The sequence below is a fragment of the Capsicum annuum genome, chromosome 4, assembly GCF_002878395.1.
Source record: "Capsicum annuum cultivar UCD-10X-F1 chromosome 4, UCD10Xv1.1, whole genome shotgun sequence".
Classification (NCBI taxonomy): domain Eukaryota; kingdom Viridiplantae; phylum Streptophyta; class Magnoliopsida; order Solanales; family Solanaceae; genus Capsicum; species Capsicum annuum.
The window spans coordinates 210,213,786-210,240,674 of record NC_061114.1 but is presented as its reverse complement, the minus strand read 5'-3'; the positions used below and the strand labels follow the sequence as shown (position 1 = coordinate 210,240,674).

Below are 26,889 nucleotides of genomic sequence, written 5' to 3'. Positions count from 1 at the left end.
TCGTTCAAAAAGTGCTTTTATTGTTCAAATGGCATTTCTGTGTACGCAACACGAAATCGAAGATTTCTCTCTGTTTGGATATTAGTCATATTTCTTTTTAATTGAGACATTTAATTTCACAATGTTTTTGTTTTATACTTTTTCGTGGTTTTTTTATTCCTACAAACAAAACATATGGTTACACAACAGGATTAAAAATTAAATAGAACAAATTTAGGTTATTTAATTGAAACATAAGATCATAGTGTGCATTGAATACGAAAAAGCAGAATAAGAAGACATCTTATTTGAATGTGGTAACTAAAATATTACCTCCTAAGTGAAACACTGTACAACAACAAAAGTAGAGAGTTTGCGTACAAAAGCTACAACTGCAAATAAAGAAAAGCATATAAGAGTTGAAGACTATTGACATTCTTTATTCAAAAACTATTCCTATAACCAAACGTATAAAAGCTTCAAAGACTTATTATAAAGACTTGAATTCATCCTAGTTATTACTATTCAAATATTCATAAATGAAATTATCAGGATTTTACATATAGTATTACATATTAACATTCTTTATTCAAGAACTATTCCTATAACCAAATGAGTAAGAAATTATTGTATGACCTATTATAAACACTTGAATTCGTCTTAGTTATTAGTATGCAAATACTCATAAATGAAATTATCAGAATTTTACATATAGTACTACATGTAGTAGTAGTTACACTAAATCGTAAGTCATATGCAAGGATTACAGAGTACGTAACTGAAGAGCTTGGAGATAATAAGAATCTAGAACATAAATGATACTTACATGTGGTAATGAAAACATTACCTACTAAGTGAAAGACTGTACAATGGCACAAATAAAGAGTTTACATACGAAAGTTGCAAATGTGAAGAAAGAAAAACAAATAAAAGCTGAAGCTTATGAACATTCTTTATTCAAAAATCCCTTCTTATGTACTGAATTATTCAACAAACAAATAAACCAAAAGAATAGACATTTTAGCTCCACTTCTGATAGTTTTTACTGCATTATCAATGTTAGATTTGTTGGACCCCACACATTTACCAATTTTTCTGAAAAATCATCATCTTTATTCAATAATTAATGTACTTGAATATAAAAAATTACTATACTATGCTTTCATAATTAATTGCATTATCATCGAGATTAGAAAAACAGTTACAGAAGTTGAAAAGTATTTACTTTTCTGTAGTAGTTATTGTCAAGTCAACAAATGAAACTGTCCATCCCTAGGGATGAAAGACTAAGAAGGAGCTCGCGTTAGGCTATTTGAGTAATACTAATGCTACTGGTGAATATGAAATACATCTTCTATGCAATGGCGAGAATGAGAACAAAATCACATTGCCTAGTCAAAATAGAGTAATTGTGAATGAGAAAGAAGGGATGATCCTCAAGAAGAAGGGCGGACGTGGCAGATCGAGAGATTGAAAAGCCCAAGGAAAAGTTATGCAAGGCCAAAGGGTGTCCTTGGCCGGCCAAAATGTTCAAAGAACAAAAAGAAAACTATTATAAGTAGCTCCAGTGATTTCTATTCTGGTCATGGAGTTGGAGAAAGAAATATAAGTAACGACGATGAGAATAAAATAGCCAATTTGACAATTGATTACCTGGTGGGGATTTCGAGCGAAGATACTATTAGTAAGAAGGATAGCAGCTGGTGAGAATGAGAAAGGATTACATTGGCTGGTCAAAATGGTGTAATTCTGAATGAACACATTTGTCGATATTGGTGAAGATGGCACCATAAAGACGGTTAAGAAGAAGAAATGCCAAGAAAGGATGAAAAATTCAGAGAATAGGAAACAAGCAGTAGTTCAGATAAATTAAGGCATGAAAATTGGAAAAACAAGAAGGAAGTACTATTTTATGGGACAGAAATTCAGAGTATGACAACGAAAATTGGTACAGATACTAATGGGATATATTTGAGCATAAAGCAAAAGAATGGATGTGGACAACCTAAAGGTTCAAAAAATAAGAAAGCAAAGATTAATAGTGAAGGAAATAACAGAACTCCAGGAACACTTATAGTGCATGATGACGGAGGAGGTAGGCAAGCTGAATAGAAAATAAAATACTGTGGCATGCTTTCTGTTGTCAGTGAAAATGAGGGAATATCAGGTCAATCTATTTGGTTGGATGCTATGGGAGGCTGTGGCGATAAGAGGAGACCTAATAGAGGAAGACCAAAAGGTTCAAAAAAAAAGAAAAAGAGGAGAATACCCCCACTAACTGCCAATAAGCTCATATAGCTGCAATTTTATGTGATTTGTAGGAAAATTCATGTACATAGACCACAAAAATGAAAAGTTAAGTGACAAACAAACAGATGCCTATAAGAGTGAGACAAAGGAAAAGGATTCTATAATACATGTGCACTTCACCTAAGTAATACCCAGTAATGTACTTAAAGGATAACTGCACAATAAAGTAGTAACTAGCTGCAATTATTCCCGAATATATGACCTGCATTTAGTAACAGACAATTTTCAAATAAATTTCTATATTCGTAAAAGAAGAAAAAATATCATGAAAATAGAGGAAGCACTTGACAAAATCAAAAAGATGAAAGAATGAAAACCAAAAGGGAAAAAGAAAAAGGAAGAAAAGCAACTATCATAGGAAACTCATTCCATTCCTAAGTCACAAAGACAAACTAAATGTTGTATTTGACATCCCTAAGATCCACTTTGGAAAAAAATTTCATCATTTACACTTGACTTATTGGAGAGTAAACGTAAATTTTATATATTAGCGGTACAAAAAAGGATCTACTTTTAAAATTCTTCGAGAGCACTACAACACCTTATGGACGGTGTATCTTTGAAGTTTACCACACCAAGCTTAACGACCTGTGTTTATTTTCACAGAAGCATAACTTGAACAAGAAGCATAACATCTACTCAAAATTTGTAATTTTGTGGTTCTTTTTCTTCAAACTTAATCTAGCGCATACTTTTAAACAGTATAACAAGTTTAAACCATCGAAATTTTTTGGAGGTAAACTCAGTTATACTTTAACTCATGTATGTTTCAAAGTTTTTCCTCCTCATCATTAACTCTCTATCTTTCGAATTCACCTCACCGAGTGATGACCAATGTAGAAATGAAAGATTTTAGACTCTAATAAATATATTAATGTTTGTAATCCGTTTAAGTCTTCCACACTCCAAACGGAAGATTTCATTTCACTCTATACACAACTAAAACATACATATGATTCTAAAAGTATCATTTCTTCTAGACTATGTTTATTTATCAACAAGTGTACTCGGTACTTATTCTATCTGTTAAACTCTTACTCTGTATTAATATCTATGATATCGAGATACCATTAAGAGGAGATACACAATTGTTAATTCTATAGTGATTATGTCTCTCGATAAAGATCGAAATTAAACTGGGATTGGTGAGATTAGCAGAACACCAACATAAGCTTTAGACATGAATTCACCAATATAAGACTGTGTTTATTTATCAACAAGTGTACTCTGTACTTATTCTATCTGTCAAACTCCTACTCTGTATTAATATCTATGATATCGAGATACCATTAAGAGGAGATACACAATTGTTAATTCTATAGTGATTATGTCTTTCAATAAAGATTGAAATTAAACTGGGATTGGTGAGATTAGCAGAACACCAACATAAACTTTAGACATGAATTCACCAATATAAGATTATATCACAACAGTAACATACATTTCAGACATAAATTCACCAATAGAAATCAAAAAGAAGAATTTGCCAGAAGTTAAGAAAGCAAAAATCAATCAAAATCTCCAATTTTTTTCAGAGCTATTTTCTCCCTTTATATAAAAAAGAAATAATTTAGCAGAAATTAAGGTAACAAAAATCAATCCAAATCCCCAATTTTTTTCTTACCAGAAGTTAAGAAACCAAAAATTATAGAAGTAAAGGAAATAAAAATCAATCAAAATCCTCAATTATTTTTTGGATCTATTTTCTTTGATAAGAAAGGAATTCGCTAATAGAAATAAAAAAGAAATAATTTACCAAAAGTTAAGGAAGAAAAAATCATTGAAAATCCCCAATTTTTTTGGGAGCTATTCTCTTCCAATTTTTTTGCCGCTATTTTCTTTTGTTAAGAAAAGAGGAAGTAAATTTTTGGTAAGTAATAAAAGGCAGAGGAACAAAACACGTAAAAATAATACTTACCACATATATCTTGTATATGTGTTGTTGATTGTTGAATTATATTTAGCAAAAGAACATTCGTTGTTACACATATTTACCTAAAGATCATTCATATGAGACAAAATAGTAGTACACCACGTTTTCTTTTATTTTTTGGTCAAAAGAATACTTAATATTAATTAAGTCAGTTGGCAAAAATTGCTAGTATTAGTAGCCACAACCCGGCTTACTAGGTTAATGAAGTTTGGATTCACTGATCTAAAATAAATAGTTCCTACAGAGTCTTCATAGATTGTCTGAGCTAAATGGGGTGGGGGCTAGACAAAATAACAGGGGAGTTAAGTGCAGTGGCATTGCTCCCCATCTTGGATAGCTCGTCTGCAGCTTTGTTCTGCTCTTTATAGATGTGGACTGGAGGAGGAGCCTGGAGCATATTTATCAAGGACCTACAATCAGAAAGAAGGTTATGATATGGTGAGTCTTCACTATTAAGAAGTTCAGTAGTTTGCAAGGGAGTCTATATTTATGTGTTGTGGCTTGTTGTTAATAGCAACAGCTAACATTAAGCCTCTTCTGAGAGACATTATTTTATCTTGAGTTGGTGAAGTATGGGGCACTTTCTCATAGAAGCCCATAACCCAATTTCCTTTGTGATCACGGATGACCCCTCCAAGACCAGTAGTGCTTATTTTCCCTTGGCAAGACCCATCGGTGTTGAGGGTATAGGCATTAGGTGGTAGAGGCTCCCAAGATAAGGAAATTTGGGTCTTCTCTCCACTGTTGTGAAAATTTTGTATGAAGAGGCTGAATTCAATAGCATGATTGATAGGGGTATCGACAGAGATTTTATCTTTCTTGTTTTTGAATTGATTGTCATTTCTAGTGAGCCAAATTGTCCAAAGGCTATGAGGGATGATGGTTCCCAAGGTGGTATGCCAGTTGAAGGCTTTACCATTAACTTGAGTCCACAACTTGCCAATTAGTATGGGTTAGTTATTTTATTTGTTGGACAATTTGGATCCTAGATTTAGCTTGAAGACCTTCCCAGAACTAAATAGCATTTCTGCATTGAAAAAAGATGTGGAAGGATGTTTTCAGCTCATGACCACAGTAATGGCATTGGGGATTGACATTCATCCCTATGCGGCTAAGGTAAGGATTTATGGGGAGCTTATTCAGGGTAAGAAGCCACATAAAGGTTTTGACTTTGTTTGGGGCATTAGCTTTCCAGATGGAGTTGAAGAGGTTGGTATCTTCATTTCTATTCTCCTTCTTACCTAAGAGGGCTTCATAGATGCTGTTAGTAGTAAACTTTACACTGTTAGCGAGTTTCCAGTAAGGGTAGTCATCTCTGGTTGTGTTTAGGGAAGGAGAGTTAGCAGCAATGAGATGGGTGATGGTGTCAAGAAGGACAAATGAGATTTTGCTCCAATCCCAATCACCATTAGTGGTTACACCTACACTCTAAGGTTTTCCTTCTGAATAGTCAGAGGACTATGTATGAGATTCCTTATGGGAGGTGAGTTGGGAATCCAGACATCATAGAAGAATCTAGCTGTATTTTTATTGTGAATGGACCAAGCTAGGCCTTTGGATCAGCTTTGGCAACCTTGTTGGACACTATTCCAAATTGTGGAGGTTATCCTTCTGTTAGTGCCTTCCCTGGCATTGTATTATTTAGAGATGAGAACCCTGCCCCAAAGAGAGTTAGGATTTTTGAACAATCTCTAGGCCAGTATACATGGACTTATTTCTGAGTTCGATTTTTTGGAGACTCAAACCTCCATAGCTTTTAGGTTTGGTGAGATTATCCCAACTAACTAGATGAAGCCTTTTTCTAGTAGAGTTACTATTTGTTGATAGCTTCAACAGTATTATGGGGCAGTTTAATGTACTGCATCAAGTGGGTAGGGATTCTATTTAAGGTAGACTTAGCAAGGATAACCCTACCAGTCACCTTATCTAATACCTCTAGTTGGTTCAAAGAAAGAGGTGGAATTGCCATTGATGAGAATAGAGATTGAGGAAGAAGAGACATAAGACAAAATTAGGTCAATCATGTCCTTAGGGAAGTTGAAGAGATGAAGGGTCTCATGAATGAAAAACCATTCAATCCGGTCAAAATCCTTTTCTAAATCAATTTTCAGGATCATACTAGCATTTCTCCCCTTTATTTTCCTTAAATAATTGACATACTCTTGTACAATTATAACATTGTCAGCTGCCCTTCTGTTGGCCAAGAAGCTGGCTTGGGTAGCCCCTATTATGCTATTCAGGTGAGGCTTGATTCTATTGGAAAGGATCTTGGCAATGAGCTTGTAGGTGAAATTGCACAGACCAATGGGTCTGAAATTTTTTATGGTGTTGGCATTGAGGCACTTAGGGATTAGACAAAGGTAGGTGCCATTGGCTTCTTTAGGTATTTGTTTATCCTTAAAGACTTTGTTACAGAATTTAATAATTTTGCTACCAACAGTGTCCCAGTACTTCTGATAGAAAGGGGATGGATCCCATCTGGGCCAGGGGCCTTCCTAGGTTGATACGAAACAAACAAGGGAACACGAAATCACACTCCAAAATAGTCCACAAATCATAACAAATCGTGGATGAAATGGGGACCTCTCTCGGATTCACTATCTATAACAAGAAAGAAGAGGATACAAGGTGTTAATACACCAAAGCAGCCAGCCAACAACAAGTTTAGCAACACAAGATGAAGCTCCACAATATTACAATAGCAACAAGAACAAATGGGTTACATTAACAACACAAGAAGCCGAAACTAAAACAAGATACAAGATAGGTAGTTAGACGAGTGTTGGTGTAGTCATAACAACCCAAGAGCTTATTTCACTCTTGGACATTTAAAACTTCACACAACAAACACCTAACTCTTACAATTGACACAAGATAGGCATCCACCACCCAAGCACCAACGTATCAAGCAAAATGCAACACACAAGAGAATCCACCCTTATGTTATGCCCTAGTTTCAATTGGACTCTCTCTCACTCTAAGAGAAGTATTCTTCAGTAATAACAATCAACAAAAGAAATAAACCCTACAATGTTCTATTTATACTACATTACAATAATAGACAAAATGACAAATGGGCCCTTTAGTGACTAGTCGTCAAAAATACTCAAAAGTGTCATGATCATGATCATACTTGTATCATCCTCTCCATCTTGAGATAAATTTTCCCACAAATTCATAACCTCACCTCTTTTACAAAGGCACTTCATAATCTCCTTCACACAGCCACACATCTTCTATATCCTCTTCGCCTTGCATTTTAACCTCCTTTTGCTCTCTATATTGAGGCTTGCCATCAACCTTAGCCGATTCAATTACTACTTATTCCCCAAGATAGTACAATTTTCCCTTCCTTAGGATCACGTTCCTCCGGTTTGGGCACTCACTAGCCTTGTGCCCCCACCCTTGGTATTTGAAGCATTGAAATCCCTTGGGATTGGAAGTAGAATTCAATTTACCTTCACACCTTGGAGGATGTTTTTGGACAACCTTGGTGGCTTTGGGTTGGGTAGCCATGAATGAGTTATCTTTGAGCTCCCTCTCAACCTCTAAAGTCGCATGGAAGATGCCATGTATGGTGTCAAATTTGTGAAGCGTCATGCAGGTGGAGATGTCCTTGTTTAACCCAACCTTGAAAAGCACAATGTCATGACTTACTTGCTCGCCTCGATGGTTAAGTTTTAACATTAATTGTTGAAATTCATCATAGTAAGCCATGGCACTCTTGTTCCCTTGCCTCAAATTGTTCAATTTACCAAGGATCTCATGCCTATAAGTCTCGGGTAAGTAGATTTATCACATAAGGTTCTTCAATCGAAACCAAGGAGGAAGTTGTCCCCCAATCATCTCATTCCCAAACCGTTTAACATACTCTCACCATGTATTAGCATACCCTTCGAAGTGAGCTATAGCCTAACAATATTTTTTTTCTTCGGTGAGATCATTAAGTTGGAAGATCTTGTCACAAGATGAATCCCATGCAAGGTAGGCTTCGGGATCACTCTCACCTTTGAAAATGAGAAGGCTCACTTTGATGGAATTGAGACCTACATCTTGGTTTGGGTGGCCATCTTTCACCTCTCGGTCTAACTCCTCATGTCTATGCCTCATTCTTTCTTCCCTCAAGTAAACATCATCATACGGCCAATAACCATCATGTTGTCCTCCCCTACCATAGCCCTCAATATGGATGGGTCTATTTGGGTTAAGTAGAGCTTGTAGTGGCAGGATTAGATTTGGATAGTGAGGACTTTGGTCATGTCGAGTTTTGATGGGAGGATTCGGGTTTGGTGATGGTATTTGGGTTCCAAGCCCTTCTTGTTGGACTTGGTGGAGTAGAGGATGGCTTGGTCTATCTTGTTCTCGGCTTTGGGAGTAAAGATTGGTTTGATTTATGGTAATTGGTGTATATTGCATTTGGTGCAAGGTCTAGGGAGTATTAGTTGGGGAAATGTTTTGAGGGGTAGAAGTTCAATTCCTTTGGCTTTCCACACGTTCTAATCTCCCACTCATTGATGCCACATTCGTATCTAATTTCTCAAGACCCACATTCAACCTAGCCACATCTCGGGACATAGTTTTAAGGCGAGCCAAAATGAGATTGATGGCATTATTATCCATTGTTTGAGCATTTGAAGCCTTAGGTTCCATTGTGGTGAAATAGAAAATAACCCTTCAAGTTACGGTCCAATCAAGATACCAAATCAGTCCGCAACGTCACACACAACAATACAATGCAAAACCTACAACACAAAACACACGTTATTTCAAAACAACCTCCCACAATGAGATCCCACCTTCAAGTTTCTTTAAACTCAAGCTCCACATTGGTGGATAGCTCAAATAACCTCCAATTTAGCTCAAAAATATGAACCCTATACTCCTATAGTGTTAGAGAACACAAATCTAACACTAAAAATACAAGAAAAACGCAAAATCAAAAACTCAAAATTTGACCTAGGGTTAAAAACGGGTTTAGTATATTTTTGGGGGATTTTCGATTTTGACACTTATTTTTTTGTTGAGATTTTAAATTTCTATACTCTAATAGTGTTAGAGAACAAGATCTAACACTAGAAACACATAAAAATCAAGTTTTTTGAAAGACCCTAAAAACGTGAACAATAACTTTTTTTTTCAAGATAACAATCCAAAGATTGATTTTGTTGGAACAAAATCAAACCTTGCTTTGATACCAAATAATACGGAACAAACAAGGAAATACAAAATCACACCCCAAAACAGTCCACAAATCATAACAAATCATGGACCAAATGGGGACCTCTCTCGGATTCACTATCTAGAATAAGAAAGAAGAGGATACAAGGTGTTAATACACCAAAACAGCCAGCCAACAACAAGTTTAGCAACACAAGATGAAGATCCACAATATTAAAATAGCAACAAGAACAAACGAGTTACATTATCAACACAAGAAGCCGAAACTAAAACAAGATACAAGATAGGTAGTTAGACAAGTGTTGATGTAGTCTTAACAACTCAAGAGCATATTCCACTCTTGGACCTTTAAAACTTCACACAAAAAACACCTAACTCTTACAATTGACTTAATAGAGGCGTCCACCACCCAAGCACCAACGTATCAAGCAAAATACAACACACAAGAGAATTCACCCTTATGTTATGCCCTAGTTTCAATTGGACTCTCTCTCACTCTAAGAGAAGTATTCTTCAATAATAATGATCAACTAAAGAAATAAACCCTACAATGTTCTATTTATACTATATTACAATAATAGACAAAATAACAAAAGGGCTCTTTAGTGACTAGTCTTAAAAAATACTCAAAAGTGACATGATCATGATCATACTTGTATCATAGGTTGGAAGGATCTGAGAGCTTTGATAATTTTTGTATCTCTCAGATGGGATGTAAGATTGGTTTTAGCCTCCTCGGAGAGTAAAGGATTATTTTGGGTCCAATCTTTGCACCACTTGGAATGGCACTAATCAGTGGTGTAGAGATTACAGAAGAGTTAGTGATATGATCAGCAATCTCTTTATCGCCCTAAATATGGTTCTCAGCATCATCCTTAAGCTGAAGGATTCTATTTCTTCTCCTTCTGTTCAGTGTAGAGGTTTGGAAGAACTTGGTGTTGGCATTTTCTTGGGAAAGGCAACTAATTCTGGATTTAGTTTTCCAGAATTCCTCTTCATACTGGAGAATGAAATTGTACTCTTTCAAGAGTTCATTTTCCAAGTTGTGAAAGAAAGTGTTGTGATGGTAGTGATCAGATTTTTGATACCATCCAACCTAGCAATGATTCTTTTTAGTTTCTGGAAGATGTTACCAAAAACTATTGTATTCCATTCTTTGGCTTTTTCTCGAAATTGACCAATGGTAGGGATAAAAGAGTTGTGGTTTTCAAAGCATTGAACCATTAAACCTTGGAAAGAGGTGTAGTTACACCACATGGGATTAAATCTAAATGGTCTATTGATCTGGTGAGGCTTAGTACCATTCAAATTAATAAGCATGGGGGAGTGATCAGACTTTGTTCTAGGTAAGTGTGTGACAGTGGCCTCAGGATATTTGTTTATCCATGGGGTATCTGCCAGACACCTGTCAAGTCTTTCCATGATGAGTTTGCCCCTATTCTTATATCTTTTATTGGTCCAAGTAACTTGCTTCCTTTGTAACCCAAGTCAATCATGTTATAATTTTTAAGACACTACCAAAGTTGTTTACTCTATTAACACTGATAGGGGCTCCACCCATCTTCTCAGAAGTCGGAAAGACTTCAATGAAGTCACCACCCATAAACCATTTCCCTTTATAAGTTTTGGAAATGTTACAGAGATCATCCCAAAGTTGATTGCGTATTTGCAAATTGGGACTGGCATAAATAGCCGAGAACAGCTAAGGGGTTGATCAGGACATACCTTGATGACCACATGAATACCTTGAGGGGTCGAGATTAAGTTGTCAAGATGGAGATCGCCATCTCTCCACATCACAGCTAATCCATCCATTAATCCAACCACGCTAGAATGGATGAACAGATCAAAACTAAAAGCATCACACAGGGGTTTGTGTTCTTTCATCTTAGTCTCTAAGAGAACCAGCATTGAAGATCTATGCGTGTTGACTATGTTGAGGCACTGACATTTAAAGTTCACACTGTTCACTCTCCTTGTGTTCCATATGACGAACTTCATTGCATCTAGGTTGTTGTTAGTTTGTTGGTTCATTGGGGCTTTTCCTTTCTCATTGAATGGAGCCTGAGAGCTCAGGATCACTATCATTGCTAGCTCATTTGTAGCATTCTTCACCATTAGTGTGAAGGAACTCTTATCCTCTAGTGAGTGAGCTATAATAGTTAAGCTGAAGGGCTCTCTGAAGTTTTTGTGGAGAGTCCTTTCCGACACAAATAGTTCTTGGGCTGGTTCTCTGAATAAGCTTAAGAAGGACTCCATATCATTGTTACGCTGCTTGAGTGCTTCGAGTGAAGAGTTGCTTCCTTCTTCTTAGCCTCCTTCCCCTGAAGCATTGACAGGAAGGGCATGTGATGAGGAGGGGGGGTTGAGGTCTATTGGGAGAAGGTCGGGGACTGGTTTGCTTTGAGATATGGAGTTGTTGGGTAGAAGGGCATTGTTTGAAATTCACTTTTCATCAGGATGCTCAGATCTCCCATTGTCTTAAGGTCTTAAAGAAGTGGCAGTTGCGTTGCTATTATTGACTGCTGCCAGAGCTCCGACCCCATCTGATTCAGCGCGTGGTTGGTGATTTCCTGAACTATTTGAACAAGGTATGTTGGATCGTTGATTATGAAGATGACTAGTTGATTTCCTACATTCAGCTCCAGTTTTAGCCATTTTCCCTCCAAAGTCATCTCCAACCACGACATTGGATACCGGTCCAGTTGTGCTGGTGTTATGACAAAGTATAGGCGTTCTTTCAATGGAGCTTGTAATTTTGGATGATGATCCATGTTGAGGTATTTCCGCAATAGCGATACCAGGAGAAGTGTGGAAGGGATGAGATTGCACCCATGGAGTATTAATTGTCAAGGGGTTAGCTGGAGAGTTATTGGATATGACTGTTAAGGTCACTTCAGCCACCTTGGCGTGATGATTGTTTTCCTGGGCGGCGAAGTCGGTGTTTCTCGGAGAGATAGCCATGGTACTCTCCATAGGTTTCCTTGAAAGAAGAGGGTGGATAGGGAGGGCATTAACTTTTCTATTTTTAGAAGAGGTGCCGCCAATATAATTAATGGTGGCAGCTTTACCTTTATTTTCTTCTTTTTTGCTTTTGGTATTAGGATTGTTATTTAAAGTAGTTGAAGAGTGCTTAATTTTATTATTATTATAATTGTCAGCAACGTTAGTGGGCCCGATGGGTCCATTGAAATGGGCCCTAATTCCTTCTAAAGCCAAAAAACCATTACCAGAATTGGTATTAGGGAGTGGGTCGGTCAACTGGCCATCCACGTCCGTGGGCAGACTGTTTTTTCTTAGGAAAAGAGACAAGTTGTCATTCATCTACTTTATTGTGGAGGTCCACTGTATTTTGGCCCTGCATGTTCGAGGTGGAAGTGGATGGAATGTTAGCAGTTGTAACATGGGCATAGTTTTTAGATGTATGTCCAATTCTTCCACATGCAAAACATAGCACTCCTTTCCCCTCATAGACCACTCTCTGGACATGAGAGCCAATTGTGAATTTCGTTTGAACTGGGATTTCTAGGGGAATTTGCGCATAAATTCTAGCATATCTCCCTCTCAAGGTAGAAGACGTACATGTATCAATCTTGAGCAGTTGACCCAGATTCCTGGCAATTTTTTTTAGGATAGTTCTGTCTTAGAATTCAGTGGGTAGATGAGCTACTCTTACCCAGATTGCCATGTGCGTCAGCTTAGCTTTATCCGGTACGAAGTTTGGTTCCCATGTCTTCACTGATAGAAAATTTCCAATGACAAACCATGGGCCCCCATGCAGTATTCTTTGGGCGCTTTCCAATTTCTCGAGTTTTGCTGTGTAGTAGTCTTTCCCAAGGTCAATAAGCGTTAATGGCTCGAAAAGTTTCCATAGATCTTGTATTTTCCCAAATAACTTTACAATTACTGAATGTTGCCAAGGTTGATATATTCGTACCTTGTCTTCTTCTGTTAGTAGTATCACTTCATCGTTTGGGACAAATTCCGTCCTTCTAGTTTCTGTGCTTTGGAAGTGGGCAAGATTAATATTCCCACTTTTGTTGAGTAATGCATCCTTAAAGCTGGGTGTGGGTGCCAGTGTGGGTGCCAGTACTGGTTCGACAAGATCTTCATCCATATTGGACCGTGGATCTGGTAGTTCGGGAGGGTCCGGTGGAATTTGAGGGGGTGGGTTAGTTACGTATTGCAGTGGAATCATGGAATCAGAAGCTGATATGTTGCTCTAGATTTCACTAAAGATATTAACTTTTACTACGTGATAGGATAAATATGATTAGTACATCAAGTTTTCATTTATATAAAGGGAGAATACTTTGGACCCAAACCCAATTGATTTATGAATTTAAATTTTGTGCAACTGATTTGTGTACAAAAAATTCTACACTATCATATAAATTTAAACTGTTATTGCAGGTTATTTAAAAATTTTTTTTTTAATTTTGTATAAAAAATTGAGTAGCATGCCAAGTTTACTAAAATATTTTTTACAAGTGACTGACTCACTGCACAAAATTTAAACTCTCTTGTCCTAGCACATTTTGTTTCTTTGACCAAACTATCTTAAAATAGGGAGCATATAACAACTTTTTTACAATGATCTCAAAATTAAGTCTTCCAGACCATTTCTTTTTCCTTCCAACCTTCAGAACCAATTCAAAAGTTCAAATAGGCGAAAAAGGATCAAACCATTTTCATAGTCCAAACACCAAACTCTATTCAAATAACAAAAGCGAAATGGTCAGATGGACCCTTATATTTATTCTCATTTGTAAAGTGAATACTTTTACTTAGTCCTTTGTCATCTAAAGCTTTCAATCCATCAAAATACAAAATTTCTAACTCTTCTGACCATATGTGTGACTCATTCTACTTTAAAAAATTTCATGTCATATAAATCAATGACATGTTATAATATCTTCATTAATTAATTTTTAAAATTAATAATATTAAATAATAAATTAAAATTTTATTTTTTAAATTAAAATTCATCTCCACCATTATTTAAAAATTAAAAATAACAATTTACTATATCATATTGATATAACTTAATCAATTTATGATATAAATCAGAATTTATAAATCATAAAATTACGATTTAAAATCATAAAATCTCGTAATTTATATTACAAAATTAAAAACTTCAAGAACGAAGATGAGATTTTAACTCGAGATTTCGCTATATATCATATAATAAAAAACTTTAACAACAAAAAAATCATCTCCACCACTATTTAAGAAAATTATCTCTATCATTAAATAAAAATAAAATAATAAATTAAAATTTTATTTTTAAAATAAAATTCATCTCCAACAATGCATATTGTTGAAGCTGTACAGTGTCACATTTGAATTTAAATTAATTTTAATGATAATTTTAATTTTAAGATTATCATAATGCCACACAGCAATTAATTAATATCATTTGTCAAAATTATCATTAATAATTAATATCATATTGTTAAAATTATCATTAACAATTAAATTAGTAAGTTATCATAAAATCCGGGGGAGGGGATGGAAGGGTTGGCTAGTGTGGTGGTGGTTGTGCTGCGTGGGGAGGGTGTTGGACGGGGTGGGGCGGGATGGGTGAGGGGGGATTTTAGAATTTTTTTTTTAATTTACTGTTTTTAAATTTTTTAAAAATATTATAAATGTTTTTGTTTTAAATCATTCGCCAAAAAAATGCATGTTTAGACGTGTTTTTCATCTCAGCAATTTAATGTCATATATGCATTAAAAGTGTTTAAAATATTGAGTTTTATTAAATTGAGGGTTCAGATGATAAAAGTCTAAGTAAAAATATGCACTCTATAAATCTGGACAAATACAATGATCCACAAGAATATTTCGCCAATAACAAATTCTAATGTATAGGAGATTGTGGTGTAAGAATTTGATACAAAGAACAGTCGGTAATAGGTGTGATCGGGAGGGGGATTTAGTAGGCGTCTGGTGATGAAAACAAAAAAAAATCACTTTTTTTGAATTGGAGTTGAAATTTAAAAGAAAAATAGAAAGTGAAAATAAGTTTTGATTGTTTTCCAAGAAGTTCGTATTTGAAAGTTTCATGGCCAAATACTGTTTTTGAAATTGATTGAAATAATTTTCCAGAATAATGAATGTTTTTACTATTTATATACATTGTTCTGTTTTGCGCAATTCTGTCAATTAAAAATACTTTCTCCGTTCGTTTTTACTTATCACTAATTTTCTAACTAAATTTCTATTTTTACTTGTCATTTTTTTATAATATATCAAGAAAAGAAAACTTTATTTTTTCATTTTATCCTTAATATTAATTATTTTTCTCCAAATTAATTTCAGGAGATTATGTAAATAAAATAAGAATATTTTGATAAAATAGTCATATTATTAGTTGTTTTTTTAATAGATGTGTCAATTTTAAATTGTGACAAGTCATGTGCCAATATTTTCTCTCTCACGTAACTGGTGCATTTAACACAAATGAATGAATAATAGAGTCAATTGTAATAGCTGATGTAAATAGTAGTTGAGCCGCGGTAGTAGTAACTACTATAAGTTGGCTGTTACCTTTTTCTCTCATACCTTTGCAGCTAGCTCCAGTTAATTAATATGCCAACTCATTTTTAGTTCAAGTTTTTATAACGTCCTTTCTCAGCACCTTCGCAGCAACAATAAACATAACACCCTCTCTCTCTCTATTATATATATTCACACTGCTCTTCTCTATACTGCATCAAAACTAAATCCCACAACTCTCAGCAAAGCTCTAGCTTACCTAAAAGGAAAAAATGTCTAGTCTCAGTTCCAATTCGACCCAATTCATTTTGAAGATATTTATTGTTATTTCTTTCTTTAATGCATGCTTTGCTTCAAGAAAGCTCACAGCTTTAGTCCAAGACCCACAAATGCAGCTCTTGAAGTACCACAAAGGTGCACTTCTTTCTGGCAAAATTAATGTTAATCTGATTTGGTATGGCAAATTCAAGCCATCCCAAAGAGCTATTGTATCCGATTTCGTCACCTCCCTTTCTTCTTCAACTCCGTCTAATGTCCATCCTTCAGTAGCCCAATGGTGGAACACCATTGAAAAATATTACCATCTCGCCAATTCTAAGAACACCCTTTCGCTTAATTTGGGCAAGCAAGTACTGATTGAAAATTATTCCCTAGGAAAATCATTGACTCAGAAGCAAATCGTTCAATTAGCATCAAAGGGTGAACAGAGAAATGTTATTAACGTTGTATTGACCGCCTCCGATGTTGCTGTTGATGGGTTCTGTGTCAATCGTTGTGGGACTCATGGGTCGTCTAAAGGTGCTATTATTAAGGGCAAGACCTACAAATTTGCTTATATTTGGGTTGGTAACTCAGAGACTCAATGCCCTGGCTACTGTGCTTGGCCATTCCACCAGCCCATCTACGGACCACAGAGCCCACCATTGGGTGCACCGAACAACGATGTGGGTGTTGATGGTATGGTGATCAACTTGGCTAGCTTATTAGCTGGAACCGCAACAAACCCTTTTGGAAATGGTTACTACCAGGGCGAAGCAGACGCGCCATTGGAGTCTGCATCTGCTTGCTCTGGTGTCTATGCCAAGGGGGCTTACCCCGGTTATGCTGGAAATCTGTTGGTGGACAAGACAACAGGTGCAAGCTACAATGCACATGGTATAAATGGAAGGAAGTACTTGGTTCCGGCTTTATATGATCCTGCTACATCTTCCTGCTCCACTTTGGTCTAGAGAAACAAATAGAATTTACAATGTAGGATATAATATATATAGTTGAGCATAGAGTTGTAAGATATACAATTTATTAATTCATTCATTTGTTTTGTATATGATAATATACGAGAAAAATTATTTTGTTATGTCTGTATTATCTTCTACTAATCTTGGTTTCCTCGCTCAATTGATTTTGTAATTCTTACTTTTCAAACAAAGTCAGGTTATGAAACGCAGCATTCTGTAATGATAAAAATTGATGTACTACAATATTTTGGGAAATTCCGATCAATTAACTAGGCAAAGAGTTAGTTTCCCCTAAGGCAAAATTAGCCTAACATTTATATGTAAGATTAGGTAGATCCATAGAATGTCGATTTATTAAGCATAAGCATAGAGAAGCCACTAATTTAGTGGGGCTCTAATTCCGTTTGGGACTAAGCAGAAGAACAATAAAATTATGGACATGCTTCCAAGTTCCAAGTTTTCTATAAATGGATCAAAACAAATAACATAAGACAAGAGGTTTAATATGATTAGAAATCAAGCATTTTCGTTTTGCCCCTTGATGATCTTCCAACTCTTTGTCCAACTTCAACTGAAATATTGTCCAAATGCCTAATGACTTGGGAGTGAAGCTGTGTGCAAACTGTAAAGTACCAGCTGGTTGTGTGCAAACTGTAAAGTACCAGCTGCCTCGTAACGCTTTAGTAGAAAGGATAGCTCCGTGCACTAAAGCTCCTGCTATGCGCAGTGTCCGGAGAAAGACCCCACCATAGGGATATATTGTACGTAGTCTTACCTTACATTTCTGTCAGAGGCAATTCCAAGGCTTGAACCCGTGATCTCCTGATCACAAGACAACAACTTCACCAGTTATTCCTCTTCAATAACGTGTTAGTACCCTCTATAATACACACCATGTTGTGAGTAGAGACGCATTTAAGTTATGAGTGCCTGATTATAACGGTGATTTTAGTACGTACCTAATATGTATCGGTAGTAATTACTTGACCTGGCATGTAGGTCCGACGGGGCCAAGGAACTATTAACTTGACAAGCCGTAGGTATGAGGATGGAGCAATGTAAACATACTTTGGATGAAGAGGCGGATCTAGAATTTCGAGGTTGTGGGTGCCATGTCACTTTTAACGTTAAAGCTACTACTTTAAAAGGATAATTTTTATGGGTCTCCCACTGGAATTTGGCTTGTTAGTAAGAGATTTTTGAAGGAAAATTTCATTGAAACATTGTCGAAAAATCTAATTTTTACGAATTCAGTTGAAAATCAGTTAATTTTTTGCTATACGTTTTGCTATTTACACTGCCCCAAATAAGACAAATATTTTATCGATTTTATAGACTTTAGGTTTCGATTTGATTATTTGTCTTTTCAATTTGTATAGACAAATAGATCAAATAATAAAAATGTGATTAGTACTATAAATACTATCGAAAATAACTTTTCTACTCCTCCGGATGTAGTGTATGGACTGCATACATTTTATCCTCCTCAGACTCCATTATGTGGGAATACACTGGGTTTGTTGTTGTTGTTGTTACTATAAATTGTGTAAACAAGAGTTAAACTCAACTTATCACTCAGCGTGAAAGTGCAAAATAGTTGCCAACATTCAATGGATATTTCCAATTCTATTGTTAAGAAATTATAACATCAAGCCAAGTGTCATTATTATGACTAATTTAGTATACGTGTGTTGCACGTGTATTTAATGTTAAAGAATAAAATTACATGTACACTAAGCAACGCTTTGTTTCTACGTAGGATATAATTTATAGATCTATTGTATAAGGTGTGCATTCACTATTTCCTCTAACATTCAAGTGTCGTCTCATAGAATCACCACCATATCTTTGAGTGTTTTGGCTAATTGTCAATCTCCCAATATCAATATTTCGATTGCATAAAAAGGGAGCTTATCTCTAATATTCTGATGTTCCTATATTAATTGAATGTGTTATCATCTTCTACAAATAATAAAAAAAATAAGGTATATAAGAGAATGTTTTATTGTACGCAATAACCTTATCCTAGATTCTTGTGGTTCAGTCTTCCTCGAGCCCCGCATATTGTGGAAGCTTTAGTGCACTGATCTGCTATTGTAAACATCTGAAGCTCACATTTTTTAAAATAGAAAAAATATTTGCCACTGTCCAATACAACAAATAAAAAAAGGGTTCCCTATTCGTTTATTATACACATGAGAAAGACAAAAAAAAATACATATTTTTATCTACCAATGTAGTAGGCTTCTATATATAAACAAATAAACTGATTGCATATGAAAAGGATACGTAGAACCACACAAATAATTTCTCACCTAGCAACACACTCAAAATGAAATCTTTGAATATTTTGTTGTCACTTCTTAAACACCAATGCACCCTAACCTCCAAAACAAACAACGATGATCACTTCCATTGTGATTCAATGTCAAAACTTGAAAGAGCGAGAAGAAGAACAATTTATCAAATTAATTGGGCCCAAATTAAGAGCTTTTATATAAATTAAATAAGAAAATATTTTAATAGCAAACATTTTAATTTATTACAAAGTCAAAATCTTAAATCAAGTTGAAAACAGAAAGTGTAATTAATGTTTAGGTCGCTTACAACTTTGTCATATCAAATCATACAAAAATTAGGATCCACGATATAACTTTCCTTTATCATATATTTTAGGATTCTAAAATTTTTAAATATATTTTTTCTTGTCATATTTTTTTTGAAATTCCTAAATTTTAAATATTATAAAGATAATTAAATACTAATAAATAAAAAAAATAGTAAAAAGACAACTTGTATATTGCAATGTCTTTTAATGAAGAACACATGTAGACGTTAAAAATAAAATTTATCTAAAAATAAACTGCAATAAATAAATAAATAAATAAATAAATAAATAGAAGTGATTTTATTATCAAGATTGTGAGTACAATTTTGTATATTTTCTTGATTCTTCTTTTCTAAAATTTCAGAGTGATTAAGGGCCGTTAATAGCATATTTTTTAACTTAAGAGGGTGATTTATTACGTAAATTACAACCTCTACAGATTGGATAATAAATTAATAATATAAAGTGAATTTGGGTAGACCAACAAATGATTTCTTGTCACCTTATTTTCATTTTTAGTACATTCTTGTTCATCTTTTATGAATTTTACAAAGAGGCATAAGGATGTTCGTGAAAACTACATCAACCGATAATTCTGAATTCATTGTCACCTTACAATACGATTGGGCTCAAATTATGATCTTGTTGGTAAGATCGAAACAACTGCGTGTTGTGCGAAAGCTAGTAAAGAAGCCTTAAAATGATAGTAAAGAGAAATTATAAAGATTCATAATAATTAATTTAATTTGATCAATTGACATATATGATTAAATTTTGAAAAAACTCACTTATTTTGATGAATTTGAAGGAATAATGGAAAAGTGCTAGTGTCTTTTACACATATGGATGGAGTGAGGGATTCATCCATACTCTCGGTAAATTAAGTTTGGAAGACCACGACTGATCCTGAAAGAGAATGAATGGTAAAAATAGCATGTTGTATCAACGAAAAGTTCTGTGACTCCCCTTCCTCCCACAGTTTTCTTTTTTATTTTTTCTTCATGAAATTTGTCCATTTTCATAGCATCCAAAGTCCACAACAAATTGCGGGAATTATTCAAAATTCAAAAGGAGGAAGTGAGTCATTATTAGCATATGCATGTCTTCTCACGTCTCTCTTACTTCATGAAATTGCTAATTATACTTGAATACGAAAATCTCATATTAATGAAATATTTAAGACATGATATCTACAAAGACATTTAACCAAAAAAAAAAAAGAAAGAAGCACCTCAAAACAACATGGCCAAGGACACCAACCACAACTCAACGAAGCACAACTCGATCAACTCCACAGCAAAACTTCACTTTTAAAGGCGAATCTACCAGCATCTGATCCTTCGTCATCTCAAACATGCCAAAGTAAAAACGTTACACTCACCTTATAAAAGAATTAATCAGGAAATAAAAGAATACCGTGATTTTTAGAACAAGAGAAGAATGCAAATTAAATATGTTGACACCAACAGAGCCGATCTATGATGGCATAGCGGTGATGCTAGGATATATAAGGATTGGAGTGGAGAATCGAGACGACAAAACAATCATGTTTATGTGAGAAGTGCCTCAACAATCGCTTCTGAATAAACTCAATGCGCTAAATTAACTCATCAATGTTTCGATCCAAATGATAGTGATAAGATCTTATCACGATTTATGAATAAATAATCAAACAATTTGAAGTCAATGTCCAATATTTTATTGGAAATCCAAGTATAACGTTAAAGGGGAAAAAGAACCTACAAATACTGATTAGGTTTACAATGCACATTTAATTCATATATTTTAGCTAAGCAATTTATGTTGGCATAGCAAGTAATATTGTGTTTAAATTAACAAAAGGGAGAGATGATATAATGACAAAAACCTGAAAATAAAATTGTTGAAACTATGCTGAGACAAAAAACAATGAAAGATCGCAACTGTTTATAACAATGAACAGTGAAAAAAACTTAAGGGTTTATATAAAAGGACAAAATGTACAAACCAAAGAGGACACAAATTTGGATGTGTTTTTTGGTGAAACCAAGTAGGGTAAAAGGCGGGTGTTTTCCGGTTGAAAGAAATCAAGTAGGAACTAAATAGGATGCAAAAAACAAACGAAAAAAAAAGATAAATTTGAAAAGATTTTAATTGTAGGAAAATTTAGGGCGCTTTTTGGTTGATTCTTCAATAATTATACAATTCTCTTTATTATATTGAATATAGTAAATAATAAATATATTAAAAATAAATGGACAAGGTTTCTATTAAAGGAAAATTTCTAGGTTTTCCTATTAAAGGTAAATTTATGGATTTATGGGTACTTTCATTTACCGTCTCAAATATGTCTCAAAAAAAGGTTAAATAGGCAAGCCTAAAAACTTTTTGCCAAAACCTTTTTCAATACGTTTTTAAAAAATAGGCAAACTTTTCCTTTGAAGAAAAAATTGGCTGGCTTTTTTTCCCAAAATAATGTCCACATATTACGCCCCAAAATAGTAAACAAACATTTTCCAAATATAATCACTTGGTTAACTTTTCCTAAAACGGGTGTTTTAATCAAGTAGGGGGGAAATTGGTGTTTTAATCTAGGGAAAAAAGTTAAATTTGGGAAGAATTTAATTGTAGAAAAAATTTAGTATATTTATTTTGAAGAATTTAATTGTAGGAAAAAGGGTATAAGACGACTTTGTCTAAAGCGGACTCACTTAACGAAGGATAAAAAGTTCAATTTACTTTTTTAAAAGTCCTCCCACTTTTAATATATTATAGATTTACGAGGAGAGATTAACTATAAATTTGAAGGAAGAAGGAATCTTCAATTATGTTTTACACTTAAGTTAGAAATTCTTAAACAAAGATTACCCCAAAAAAGAAGTCAAACAAAGATTAAGTCAAGAGGAAAAAAAACTTATAGAAAATAGAATAGCGAACAAAAAGTAACAAAATACTGTTGGCGTCTGGATTTGAACTCTGGTATACTACGTGAAATTTCAGCGCGTTTGTTACTAACACTACTTCGTCAACTGCTGCACCGGGGGCACTTAAATAATATACCGATTTTCTTCAAAATATATATATACACACAGTTTTCCGATCAAAGTTTGCGGGTGTCATGCCACCCCTAAACCCCCAATAGATCCGCCCCTGTTTGGATATACTCTTTCCATTCGTTAATATTCCCTCCTTTTGAAAAAGAATAACCTACTTTTTTTTTAATTCGTTTAAAAAAGAAAGACCCCTTTCCTTTTTTGGCAATACTTTAACTTCAACTTTCCACATGACATGTTTAGGACCACAAGATTAAATGATATTTTGATACATTTGACACAACTTTAACTTAAGGCCACAAAATTCAAAAATCTTCTTTATTTTTTTAAATTTTGTGCCAAGTCGAAACAGGTCATTCTTTTTTAAACGGAAACAGTAGAATTTATTTCACATAAGGTTAATGAGTTTATATTTGGTAATTTTAATGCAGGAAATTTTCATGAAAGAGTAATTTTCAAGTTAGGAAGTTTCTATTGTAATTGAATTTATATTTGGTAATTTTAATGCCGGAAATTTTCATTAAAGAATAATTTTCAAGTTGGGAAGTTACTATTGTAATTGCAAAAATATAAGAAAATTCTTTCTCAAATAAACTATCTATGATCCTCCAACCAGTTAATTTTTATAAATAAAGTTTTAAAAAATAAAATGTATTTCTTAAACTGAAACAAACGAAGTACTATTTAATTTTGGAGAGTGTTTGATGTTGGTCAAATACACCACAATAAATAAATTAGAGCTGAAAAATATAAAATGAACAAATAATGAATAACTAATATTTAGGTTGAGCCATAAATATCTTACTCTCTTTACAAGGTATTTAGCATAATCTATACTGATTCAACAATATATCTCTTTACTTGTCTCCTTCAGGATATAACAGTCCAACAACATCATACAACTCAAGCCACTCCTATTTAGTTGAAAAGTTCAAAGTTCGACCACAAAAACACCTTTCTTCAACATATAAATTGTTCTTTTTTGTATAGTAAATATAGTTGGAGACTTAGAATAGTTTTTGTCTCAACTCTCACTTTTGCTAATATAATTACTCTCTTTTATATTGTGAGTATAGTTAAAAACTTAGAATATTTTCTCCGTCTCAACTCACTCTTTCACAATTCTCATCTCGCTACATACTACAATATTTTTTCACAATTCAAATAATTTTCATCCTTCCATGCAAAAAAGGAAAACGCCACTATTTATAGGTGGAGAATTCTTTCTTGTAATGGATAAAAAGAATGTCGATAGTAAAATAGGTAGATAAAAGTCTTAATGATACATAAGTTACATAAGTTTCTTAGATTCATAAACCTAGTTCAATTCAATGGGATCCCCAATCACATTTTTTTTCAACCAAAAACGTTTTTTAAAATTCTTTGACCCCCGAATTTGGAGTATCCTACTTTCACGCAATTCACATGAGATGTTAGGTTACAAGAATGTAGATGAGCAATTTCATCCAACAATCAATGAATTAAAGGCCATATTCTACCACAAACTAATATAAGTAATGCAATTTTAATACAGCCATGAATATAGACATTCAACACAAATAGAAAATTATAGAATTATGCACTTTAATATTTTAATTTAATATAAAAATGCAGCTAACATTTGGTAATAGGTTATGTTTGGGGAGGTTGGTTATCTTTCATTTGAAATAAGTTAGTGTATGTAATTATGTACATTGCTCTGTTTTGCGAAAATACGCTAAATCCCAAATGTTACCTCGTAAATATTTTCATACTACTAAACTGATGCCGGCACAGTAATGAAGTAGTAACCGCTATTAGTTGGCGGTAAAGTTATTCCATCTCCCTTATGTAACACAGCTAGAACAAGTTAATGCCAACGCGTTTTATTTAAAAGTCAACTTTTCTCCTGCTTCGCATCTTCGCAACAGGTAATGCGTCCTCTCTTTCAACTGCACCATATATATTCCTCCTCTCTTCTCCAACATCCCATCCAAACTACTCAATACTTGAGCTTCTCTTAACAAAGAAATACTTCTAGTAGATAAAGGAAACAATGTCTCCGCTCACTTCCAATTCGGCCCATCTCATTTTGAAACTCTTTCTAGTTATTTCTTTCTTTAATGTGTGTTTTGCTTCGAGAAAACTCACTGCTTTAGTCCAAGACCCACAGATGCAGCTCTTAAAGTACCACAAAGGTGCACTTCTTTCTGGCAAAATTAATGTTAATCTGATTTGGTATGGCAAATTTAAGCCATCCCAAAGAGCTATTGTATCCGATTTCATCACTTCTCTTTCCACTTCGACTCCGTCTAATGTCTATCCTTCTGTTGCCCAATGGTGGAAGACCACTGAAAAATACTACCATCTTGCCAACTCTAAGAACACCCTTTCCCTCTCTTTGGGCAAACAAGTGCTCCTAGAAAATTATTCCCTAGGAAAATCATTGACTCAGAAGCAAATCGTTCAATTGGCATCAAAGGGTGAACAAAGAAATGCTATTAACGTTGTATTGACAGCTTCCGATGTTGCTGTTGATGGGTTCTGCGTCAATCGTTGTGGAACTCATGGGTCGTCTAAAGGTGCTGTTATTAAGGGCAAGACTTACAAATTTGCTTATATTTGGGTTGGTAACTCAGAGACCCTATGTCCTGGCTACTGCGCCTGGCCATTCCACCAGCCCATCTACGGACCACAGAGCGCACCAGTGGGTGCGCCAAACAATGATGTGGGTGTTGATGGTATGGTGATCAATTTGGCTAGCTTATTAGCTGGAACTGCCACGAACCCATTTGGAAATGGGTACTACCAGGGCGAAGCAGACGCGCCATTGGAGGCTGCATCTGCTTGCCCTGGTGTCTATGCCAAGGGCGCTTTCCCCGGCTACGCCGGAGATTTATTGGTGGACAAGACTACAGGTGCAAGCTACAATGCACACGGTACCAACGGAAGAAAGTACTTGGTTCCAGCTTTATATGATCCTTCAACATCTTCATGCTCCACTTTGATTTAGAGTTTAGACCATAGAGTGAGCACCGGTATTCACAAAATACTAGTATAATAATATTATTGAGAATAGAGTAGCATCATAGTATAAGATTTGTTTATTCGTTCATTTGGTTGAGATATGATAATATAAGAGAATATTTCTTAATGTTAATCTTCTTGGTTTCATCCCCCAATTGATTTAGGAGTTCTTCTTTCTCTAACAAAATAGGTTAATGCAACAATAATGTATAATGGTAAAAATAAAGCAGGTGTTTGTTTGGTTTGGAGAATCAGCCAAAAAAAAAAAAAAAAAAAAAAAAAAAAAACGTAGTCTCGAAATGTTTCAATACATACATTCTCCAAAGTTGTTCTAATATGTCATATTTTTCTCCCAATTGAACTGAAACTAAATCTTAAGGCAAACAAAATAGCTTCGATAGTTTTTTATTAGCAAGGATAATATTAAAAAAATCTTCTATAATTTTTAACTTTTAGCACATGTGTTGGTATAATATACCATAATAATTAAAATATAATTGAAAATATAAAAAAGTAAAAAAAATAAAATAATTTTCTTTTTGGTTGAGGCGTGTGTATCTTGCTTTCTTTAAGGAGATTCAAGTCTACTGCGGTATAAGATACACCGATCCATACAACAATCCATCAACAATTACAACTCAAGCAACTCCGAATTAGTTGAAGAGTCCAAAACTCCACCATAAGGACACCTTCCTTCAACATATTAGAACTCTTTTTGTATAGTGAATATAATTAAAGATTTAGAATATTTTTCTTTGTCTCAACCCTCTCTTTAACTAATATAGTTATTTTCTTTTGTATAGTGAATATAGTTGGAGACTTAGAATATTTTCTTTATTTTAAGTACTCTCTCTTTTACTAATATAATTTTAACACTTATTTTTTTTTCTTATCTCTAATATATGTACACAAAGAAAGAAACACCACTATTTATAGGTGTAGAACACTTCCATCTAATGAATAGAATGAATGACAGACAGTAATATGTGTAGAGGAATAGTCTTGATGTTACATAAATTACATGAAAGTAGAGGTAATTGAGTTACAAGAACTAATGGTCATCTTTTATTATAATTTATATCCACTAACACCAAAGGATAATAT

General features: G+C 34.3%; 3 protein-coding genes across 3 annotated transcripts; 2 read left to right on the top strand and 1 right to left on the bottom strand.

Annotated features, from left to right (window-relative positions):
* Positions 1-3,865: 3,865 nt before the first annotated feature.
* On the bottom strand, positions 3,866-11,659 carry LOC124897710. Its single transcript, XM_047410959.1, has 2 exons — positions 11,126-11,659; positions 3,866-4,632 (listed from the first exon to the last, which is right to left on the bottom strand). Exons 1-2 carry the CDS (start codon positions 11,657-11,659, stop codon positions 4,585-4,587), a joined length of 582 nt encoding a protein of 193 aa, XP_047266915.1. The 3' UTR covers positions 3,866-4,584.
* Positions 11,660-15,999: 4,340 nt separating this feature from the next.
* LOC107867469 (protein PHOSPHATE-INDUCED 1) lies at positions 16,000-17,258 on the top strand. Its single transcript, XM_016713722.2, has one exon. It carries the CDS (start codon positions 16,174-16,176, stop codon positions 17,128-17,130), a length of 957 nt encoding a protein of 318 aa, XP_016569208.2. The 5' UTR covers positions 16,000-16,173; the 3' UTR covers positions 17,131-17,258.
* A 7,419-nt stretch (positions 17,259-24,677) lies between these two features.
* Positions 24,678-25,918, top strand: LOC107867470 (protein PHOSPHATE-INDUCED 1-like). Its single transcript, XM_016713723.2, has one exon. It carries the CDS (start codon positions 24,815-24,817, stop codon positions 25,769-25,771), a length of 957 nt encoding a protein of 318 aa, XP_016569209.2. The 5' UTR covers positions 24,678-24,814; the 3' UTR covers positions 25,772-25,918.
* Positions 25,919-26,889: the final 971 nt, after the last annotated feature.

Bases quoted from the DNA above. Each gene is read 5' to 3' on its own strand.
- LOC124897710 (XM_047410959.1), bottom strand. From the start codon at position 11,659: ATGGAGTCCTTCTTAAGCTTATTCAGAGAACCAGCCCAAGAACTATTT. The intron at 4,633-11,125 runs GTATGTCCTGAT...TTCTGATTGTAG, and splicing joins GTATTCATGTGGTCATCAAG to GTCCTTGATAAATATGCTCC.
- LOC107867469 (XM_016713722.2), top strand. From the start codon at position 16,174: ATGTCTAGTCTCAGTTCCAATTCGACCCAATTCATTTTGAAGATATTT.
- LOC107867470 (XM_016713723.2), top strand. From the start codon at position 24,815: ATGTCTCCGCTCACTTCCAATTCGGCCCATCTCATTTTGAAACTCTTT.